Source organism: Podarcis vaucheri, assembly GCF_965113315.1.
Source record: "Podarcis vaucheri genome assembly, chromosome: 7".
Classification (NCBI taxonomy): Eukaryota; Metazoa; Chordata; class Lepidosauria; order Squamata; family Lacertidae; genus Podarcis; species Podarcis vaucheri.
The window spans coordinates 36,913,076-36,922,557 of NC_138765.1; the positions used below are offsets into that span (position 1 = coordinate 36,913,076).

Here is a 9,482-nt window from a genome sequence, read left to right on the forward strand (position 1 = left end):
GTCTTCACCCCCCTCTTCAGGTAAAAGGGCTGCAAGATTGGCTTACAGAGATCAGTAATAAGATTGTCAGCTGAGGGCAATCTGGGACATGACACAAAATGGAAAAGAAATTGGAGGAAGGAGGAAAAACACAAACTCAGGCACTTCTTAGTTACAAAGGCCAGCAGACATGGAAATAGTTCAAGGCAAGGAGGCACCCAAAGTTGCTGGTTTCTCAGCTGACCCTATTTGTTCATAGAATCAAATAATCTTAGAATTGTAAAGTTGGAAGAGACTTTGAGGGTCATCTAGTCCAAACCCCTGGAATGCAGGAATCGCAACTAAAACATCAGTGACAGATGGCCACCCAACCTCTGCTTAAAGACTACCAATGAAGGAGTCCGTTCCACTGCAGGTCTCCCCAGTCTTATATTCGTGTAGCTGGTTCTTCCTGCTTAAGTGTAGAACCTGACATTTGTCCCTATTAAAATTCATTTTGTTAGTTTGGCCCAGTTCTCCAATCTGCTAAGGTCATATTTAATCCTGATTGTATCTTCTGCTGCATCGGCTACCCCTCCCGGTTTGATGTCATCTGCAAATTTGATGAACATCCCTCAATTCCTTCATCCAAGTACATCACTGCTAGATGGTAGGCCAGACCCTTGAACTGGTCTTTGCTACAAGACTGGGAGTGAAATTGATAGTGTGGATTATGATTGGCACTTTAGGGTGGTGACGGCTAGTCAACTGTAGGGTTGGTAGCCCCTGGAGACCTACAGAATTTGCTCAGGTTCCTCAGTGCTCTGGTTGGAAGGCTGTGGAATGGTGAGATGGAAAGTGTTGTTGACACAATCGCTGCTCATGGCCTTCTATGGCACTGCAGGGAGCCTAGACTGCACCTTGTTTGCAGGGGAGCTCCAGGAAATTGAACAGGTAGAACAGCAGCTTGAGCACAAGTAGTGTGTCTCACAGCAACAGCCATGACAGGAGTAAAAGTGTATGATTGTGCTACCAAAGGAATCACTCCAGCACCCTCTTCTTCTTTGGCGATCACTTGCAGCCAAGTAAGATTGTCTTCCATAAAGATGGTTATAACAGTGAGTCCGCAGGTGACTGTGGAAGCCAATTCTGGATCTGCATGTCCTTCCACAGTGGGGACATTGGTTTCCAGGGAGGCATTTACCATGACACCTTTGGTAAAAGCTGTCCCCAAGTAGCCATTTGGAGTCATTCTGAGTAGTGGAATAGGCTAACTAAACCTACCCTGAAGGGAAAAGTGGCTGGACTCCTCATAGGCCTGCTGTGACAGGCTTGCAGGGCATTTCCAGGATAAAGTTGCTCACATTTGTTCTAACTAGACACTAGTAGAATCCCAATGGAGGCATCCAGGGCACCATCTGTTCTGGTTGGGATCAGTTACAGTTGTTGCAGCCCTAAATATGGCATTCCTTTCTCTCCAGAAGTGCTGCAGACTTTGTTTTTGCCACAAGAGACTAGCATGATTAACCTGGAAGCGATTAAATTAACCCAGTGATGATGGCCTCTGAACCATATGAATAGGAGCAACAGGACTCTGTACACACAAACAGACTTTCATATGCACCCAAGGCAGAGGAAACAGTGGTGATTAAATCATTTATTGTCTATCAGCTTCAGAAGATGTTGCTCAATATGAGCCCCCTCCCAAACATAGGGTAGGTTTGGCTTAGACTGGGCTGCCTTCAGTTGGTGATGCCTGCTTCTTTGCTTCTTTGGCCCTGGTTCTCTCTAGCCACTCTTGCCGTTGCTTCAGTCTCTGCGGGGCTTTCAGCTTCTGTACCTCTTGATAGACCTAGAGGGTTAATGTGAAGAAGGGAGGTGAGAGGCAGTTAGGCAGTCAGTAGCACAGACCAAGACTACAAAATCCCAGAGTTCTATTGGGAGTGGCCTAATCCCCACACCAGCTGACAATGGGCATTTACTATGTTTATATTTATTACTTCATGGGAAGAGCCACGGCTCAGTGACAGAGCCCTTGCTTTACACATTGGTTCAATCTGTGGAACCTCCAGATAGGGCTGGCAAAGTCTCCTGCTGAAACCCTGGAGAGCTGCTGCCAGTCAGTGACTGGAGACAATACTTAGCTAGATGGCCCAAGCGTCTGACTTGGCACAAGGCAGAATCTCATATATCTTACAGAATTCTAACACTGCACTCCTGCTATTTGGTGCTGCTCAGGGTGGCTGCTAACACCCTCAGTCCTACCCAGTATGTGCCCCCAGCACTACTGGTCATGCAAAATACAAAACAAAGGTAAGCTCCACTGAGGAGGGTGGAGGTTTCGCTGGCCTGCCTGGCAATTTAACAGAGTAATATTGCTTTAAGAAAGTCTTCCCAAACCCAGTGCCCTCCAGATGTCTCCCAGTTGATGGGAGCACAAAGCAGCACCAGGCCCCCCCGAAGCTCATCCATTACAGAAAGGGACTCTGCTTCCAAATGCCTGGGCAGCAACATGCCATGGTGGCCGTACCTTGTTGCACAATGCTTTCTTGGCGATCCAGCGCCGGGTGGCTCTCCGGCAGTACAATGGGGGAAACTCGTACTTGATGTCCAGCACCTTACACGTCTTCTCAAAGACATCGTACTTGGTGTTGCGCAGGTACTTCAGCAGCATCTTCCGCCGGTCTATGGCTATCAGCATCTGGCGACGGTTGACTGTGTCCTGGGGACAAGGGTTACTTGTTGCTAGTTACCACTACTACTATTAATTGTTTATATCCCAGATCTCAGGACATCTTTCAAAGGTGGCTGATCTCATGAAGTATCAGCATATAAGAAATTGTGAGGATCCAGCTGGTGTTATATACAACAGTCCAAATGGCCACAACAAATGGAGCAGCCTCTCTTGCTCTCCTGCTGGCATATAAAGCCCTAAACTACTTGGGACCAGGATACCTTGCAGACTATCTTCTTTTTATACATTTGTATATCTTCAGCTAATCATAAGATCTTAAGGAGGCCTTGCTAGGTCTAGGTCTACCGAATTCATTCAAATGAATCTATGCATCTAAGGCACCTATGAAGTGGGCCTTCTTGGTGATGGCACCCAAGCTCTGGAACACCCTCTCCAGTTTAGGAGGCAGGAAAAGGAGCACCTTTTATGCAGGTTTTCCCTGGACTATAAAGTTTTACCGCACTGTTCTGTATTTACTGCTATGGATATTAACTGTTTTGTTTTGTAAAATGCATTTATATTTTGGTTCTGACATCTTATGTAATCAGTGCTGTGCAAGATCCAACTTTGAAAGAAATACTGACATTGCTTTGTATCTGAACAATGGCTGTAGCAGTTGGCACTCAACAGTAGCTCCACCCTGAAATACAAATTATCAGCTGGCTCTGAATACAGCATATATTGTACTTGCATCAAAGACGGTTACCTTGGTGTGCATATGCAGATGTTCCTGGAGCGTGCGGATCTTGGCTGTCAAGAATGCAACTGCAACAGCAAAAGAAAGTCACTGCAGAGAGGCCAGAGACAAAGTGCCTATTCCAATGTTGAATGTTTCTGAATTCCTGCTTTAAAAACTGCGCATAGACATTGCCAACCAGCAAGCAAACACAGGGAACTGACCACTTAGAGCTGGCTGCTGGACGTGCTTCCATTATTCTAGAGCTTGCACTTGACTAATGACAGTTTGATGTTATATAACTGGAAGAGCTAAGGGTCTTCTCTCTGGCTACTTCAAAATCCTTGCGTGGACTTTGGCTATAGATATATGGCAGAGGTTGAGAACACTGTTAGCCTTCCAGGTGTTGTTGGACTGCAACTCTCATCAGTCCCAGTCAGCATGGTCAATGGTCAGGGGTCCAAGAACACTTCAGTGTCTGTAGGTTCTCCACCTTGGTATAGGGCAAAAAGAGAAGCAGGGCCACCCCACCTGCTCTGCTGAGAGACCAGCTCCATTTTGCTCCAGCTCTTTTATACAGGAAGGGAAAGCACATAAGCAGATCTGTCATGTTTTCTATATAAAAGGAAACGTCTCTCAACATTAAGAGATCATCCTGCCGCAACTCTGCCCAACACTGGCCTTTGCCAAGTAGGATCCAGTTGGATCTCTGTTTCCAGATGTACCCTTTCATAGCTCCATTTTCTGCTATGTATCCCTTGAAGTGCCCGCTGGGGCTACTCCCTTGGGGCACAGACAGGATGACAGCGAAGGAAATAGGAGGCAGCAGCTTTTCTCTTGGGACATATTTTTCTGCTTACCTTGGACCTCTAATGAGCTAGTGTCAGTTGGGACCTTCCGGACTTGGTCTGCTAGCTGCTGTTTCTTGATTTTCACTTTCTCCTTCTGCATGCAGAAGGGGAAGACAAAATTAATACAACTAGATACTAATACAAATAGATAACTAATAGCCACTCAACCCCACTCCACTATGCAGGAATGGCAGGTCATCGTTTGCTTACAATGCCAACAGCAAACCTGCCTGCCTACAGAAAAGGCAGAAATTCTGCTTTTATGGCTTTTTTAATGATAAAGCATGGAAGAGCAGGGGAATGAAGGAAGATTAGCCCCCAATCCCAATTTACCCATGTAGGAGAACACTGACCTGGCTTGCCATTTCCAGAGACAGCAACCTTCTCACAACATCGTCTACCCTGCAGGAAAGCAGAGAGTCCTTTGATTACTTGTCCCCGAATTGCTTAACATTTGGGGAACAGCTTTGAGAGATTAGAAATCAAGGGAGCCATGTTAGATATTCAGAATTAAATGTAAGTTATAGGAGCACTAATTTAGGACCTCCCCCATCATCTGAGGACCCCAGTCAATAAAATGAGGCTTAAGTGTTTGCATTTTGGGGGCCCCTAAAGGGCAGCCCAATGTGGCAGACTTGCTGTTTCCTCCATGAAGCCCTTTTTCATGAAACTCACAGTCCTTCCCTGGTCCTCGCAAACCTTACTTGTCTATAACTGGGATGTTGGCATAAGGTTTCTTCAGCATTGTGGGAGGCAGATCATCCAAATGGCTGGGGATTTCTGCAACAACAGCAACACAGCAATAAGAGCAGAGCAGCTGCCTTGCTAGTTCACTCTAGTACAGAATACATTTTTCTAACAGTAGTCAGCCAAGTATTGGTGGGAACACATGAGCTGATGTCTAAAAGAGAAGCTCTTGGCATCTCTCAGTAGGTAAAGAGAAGGAAGTACATTGTGGAAGCTAAAGAGGGACTCCAGTTGCAAAACATGGTGACCCACAAGCCAGCAGGAAGTTGGTTCACCTGGGCCAACAGAACATGTAGCAAGTGGTGTATCTTAACATGTCTAATCACCCTTTTTTATTTAACAGAACTTGTGTGCTGCTTAATTGTAAAAAAACCATCTAAGCAATTTTATTTTCCATTTCAATGGATTAGGAAATGGGGTAAGAGACAGAGACTCAGACCCATAATATCCAGTACAGTCATGAAACTCCCTCAAAACTGGAATCCCAAACAGTTCAGGTGACAGCCTTAGCAGACCAACTGCTTACAACAATGAGAATGTAATACAAACCTTGCTTTTTTCTACGGACAGGCCTGGCATAATCCCTGGCTGTTTGAAGGAGGGGGCTCTTATCTAAAAGGACAGAAAAGCAGCAGGGGTTACACTTGAGCCACATCAATGCAATACAATAACACAACAGCACATTAGCATTTTGCTCCTTGGAAGTAATTAGGCACATCACTTCTCTCTCTTGGTTTTTGGGGAGATAAAACAGCTCTTCCAGTCTGAGAACAATCTGTGGAGAAGCAATTTTTAGGCTCATAAGTAGATGGAACATTTCATATTTGAAGAAAGCATTCTGTTTTCTGCCCCACAGCCAATAAATGCGGGCAATGAATGAGCAGAGAAAGAGTAAGTTGCTCTGCCTTTCACTCCCAACAAGGCTGCTGCAATTGCTCAGGTTGCTAAATGTGATCAAAAGTCACATTTTGGGCATCGGGCGAGGGAAGATCTCTAACAGCAAAACCCTTTGCATATTCTTTTCTATTCTAAGTTCAGTAGTGTCATGCAGTTTCCAGTTCAAGTAGAGGTTCCACTACAGGGAAAGAGGAAATTGCTTCCAATGCAAGGGACATGTAAACAAGTTCTTTTGACATACAACAGCAACTTCTTAGTCACCATATTCTTTTCACAATCCAAGGCCGTAATCAAGATCATTTAGTGCATTAAGACCAGGAACGGAGGAAACAGCCCACTCTACTGCCTCCTTGGTTGTGAGCTTGATGTTGCATTTAATAGGTGGGGAGAGAGATGGAGTGAGAGGCCTTGGCACACGGAAGATGACAAGTGATGCAAGAACCCGCGACAGAGCTACAGAGACACCAAAGCAGCCATCACTGCTGGGAAGCTCCATCTCCATCCACCAGATGCCAGTGTGGCACAGTGGTTAGTGTCAGACTAGGACCTGGGAGACCAGTGTTCAAATTCCCACTCAGTCATGAAGCCCACTAGGTGACCTTGGGCCAGGCATTATGTCTACTTCACAGGGTTCTTATGAGGAGAGGTGTACAGCACCTTCAGCTCCTTGGGAAAAGGTGGAATATAAATGTAATAATAAAATAAATAAATAAGTGGGATGGTGGAAGGTGTCTGCCACACTGCAAGGTAATTACCAGGTCAACCCCCTCTCCGTGTCCTGCCTTCTGCTCCTATTACACCAACAAAGAACATGCATAGATGTGTTCGTCTATGGGTCTTCAGTGCGTTTTAGCCACCCCCCCGGTGCCTTAAAGCAGATTGACGGCGAATCATATCCATGCTCTTGGACAATGAGGCCACCCGGGTCTCCTTTTAATTCTATTTTGATGAGATGCATGTGACTTTTGCAAGCAGTTTGGAAAGCACCCTGTGGAAAGGGGCCTTTCTGTCACTTGCAGAGACGGGGACGGTGTGAATCCACACCAAACCTGGTGCCTTCCCGGTGTTCTGCACTGAAATCCCCATCAACCCCCCCCCCCCAAACAGCGTGTGTTGTCTGGGACTGGATGGGAGCTGCACCCCAAGGTGCCAGGTAGGGGGAGGCCCGTATCTAATCCGAAGCAGAGGCCGTGTAAACAGGACCAGGTGCGCGCGCTCCGAATTACTCAACCCCGAGCTCCTTACGCAGTGATCCCCGAGCCGCCGCCGCTGCCACGTTCGACCCGAGGCAGCTCCATCCGCGCAGCGCGGCAGCCCCCGCCGCCGAGACTCCTCTGAGCAACACCAGCGACATTCTCTCCCGGCTTAGTTTCTGGGCGCCGCCATCTTGGTGCGTCACAGGCCAGGTTCCCGCGGGAGCACCGAAAGCATCGATGGATACCCTGCGCGCCGGAGCCAATGGAAGGTAAAAGAAGAGGGTGAGGCCCGCCCCTCAGGTGATGAATGGCAGCGCCCGCTCCCAGCCTGCTTTCGTTCTGATGCCGAGCGAGGGCCGCCTGCGAAACCTATGACCTCACTGTGGACTTCAGTGCTTGGCAGAGCTTGCTCACTTGGGCCACCTAGGCCAGCGTTGCCTGCTCTGGCTGGCATCAGCTCTCCTTGATCTGGAGATGCCTGCTGGGACTGGACCTGGCGCTGGGACTTTCTGCATGATGAAAAAGGGCTCCACCACCGCCTCCTTCTCCCACTCATAGCCGAGTAAGATTGTCTTCCATGAACACGGTCTTAACAGTGAGTCTGTAAGTGACAATGGAGGCCAATTCTGGATCCACACGTCCTTCCACAGTGAGGTCATAGGTTTCTGGTGAACATCCCTCGGCTCCTCCATGATAATATGACAACAACAATTGCAGATAACAATGGCTCTCAAAGTGAACCATTCACAGTGGGATCAAGTGTTAAGCAGGGTTGTGTTATTGCCCCAACTCAATTTATTATTTTCATTGCCATGATCCTACACTTTGTCGAAGGGAAACTCCCCACCCGAGTAGAAATCATATACTGAACGGATGGAAAGCTCTTTAATCTGAGTAGGCTGAAAGCAAAGAGTAAGGTTCCCATAGCTTCCATCATAGAGCTTGAGTATGCTCCACCACCACCAAGCTGTGGGTCCTCCCCAGTAGCTGGGAGCTGCCAGTCAGCTCAGGATTCTCTACAGCAGTGTTTCCCAACCTTTTTTGGGCAAAGGCACACTTGTTTGATGAAAAAAATCTCGAGGCACACCACCATTACAGCCCCGTGACGTCAGCGCGCAGCGTCACTTGAGCTCCTTCTCCTGCTCGTTCAGGGCCGCAGTGGCGTAGCGTGGGTTGTCAGCACCCGGGGCAATGCAAGTAATTTGCGCCCCCTAACCCGTGGATTTGCGCTCCCTAACACTGACCCCCAGATGTTGCGCCTGGTGTGGCCGGCCCCCCCTGCACCCCCCACGCTAGGCCACTGATCCATAGCTAAAAGCAGAAGTCGACAAATGTGTCCTGTTTTTTGCTCTTCAAAATATGGCAACCCGAAGACCCCCAGGGACCGTCCAACCAGCCTAGGAAGTGTGCTCTGGTCGCGGGGGAGGAGACACGAGGCATTGCCATCCACACCTGGAATTGAGGAGGAGCTGGAAAGGTCCTTTGGTTTCACACCCAGGACCCATTTTTTTCTCTCTTCTTTTGAGAAAGGGGTGGGAAACGGGATTTGGAGGGTGCATGTGTGCGCGTAGCTGAGCTCCAGTTGCTCTGGGCATTTCTGGATGGCGCCGGTAGCGTCTCTCCTAACCCCTCCCCACCCCGGTCTCCAGCCCCCCCCCGCCCAAAGGCTTCCCCCTACCTGGCCAAAGTTCCACCCGAAGCTGGAGATGCGGTTCGCGCTGCCCACGAAGAGGACGCCGAACTCGGAGAGGATGTATTCCTTGCGCTCAGCGCAGCGGCGCAGCTAGCCGCTCAGGGGCCCGGGGCGGCGTGCGCGTCCTGCAGCCAGGGGCGAGTGCCATGGGGGCGAGCCATGGCAGGGCGCGCTGCGTGGAGCCTCGCTGCAGCCTCCCCCTCAGCTGTAGGGAGGCTGAGGCGGTGGGCAGAGGCCAGAGCGGAGCTTGCGGGCAGTTCGCCCGCAGACGCATGGCTCAGGCACGCTGCAGGCGCCGAGGTGTGGCGCCCAGTGCCCCCCGCCTCGCCTAGCTACCAGTGGCATAGGAAGGGGTCTGCGGTGGGTGCGGGGCTGAAAGGACAGACAAGGCTCCAGCAACCACCCCCACCGCCAAGTCCGCCGGTCCTGCAATCCCTTGCACGCTGACTTGGAAGTACAGTGGTACCTCGGGTTACATACGCTTCAGGTTACAGAGTCCGCTAACCCAGAAATAGTACCTCGGGAGGGGCAGAGAGCTGCGAGTGCGCCCCCCGCAGATGTTGCGCCCGGTGCGGCCGGCCCCCCCTGCACCCCCCACGCTACGCCACTGCAGGGCCGGGTCGCCGCCGTGAGGGAAGGGCGCCGGGACGCTGCTGCTGCTGCCGCCGCCGCTCCCGGCAGGCATGGGCCCAGCTGAGGCGGTGGCGGCTGTTGTGGTGGTGGCGGCGAT

At 49.8% G+C, this 9,482-nt stretch overlaps 1 protein-coding gene across 1 annotated transcript; it reads right to left on the bottom strand.

Annotated features, from left to right (window-relative positions):
- Positions 1-1,600: 1,600 nt before the first annotated feature.
- Positions 1,601-7,274, bottom strand: MRPS15 (mitochondrial ribosomal protein S15). The gene is made up of 8 exons (XM_082233255.1): positions 7,109-7,274; positions 5,516-5,578; positions 4,924-4,999; positions 4,573-4,621; positions 4,229-4,313; positions 3,399-3,457; positions 2,489-2,680; positions 1,601-1,810 (listed from the first exon to the last, which is right to left on the bottom strand). Exons 1-8 carry the CDS (start codon positions 7,215-7,217, stop codon positions 1,685-1,687), a joined length of 759 nt encoding a protein of 252 aa, XP_082089381.1. The 5' UTR covers positions 7,218-7,274; the 3' UTR covers positions 1,601-1,684.
- Positions 7,275-9,482: the final 2,208 nt, after the last annotated feature.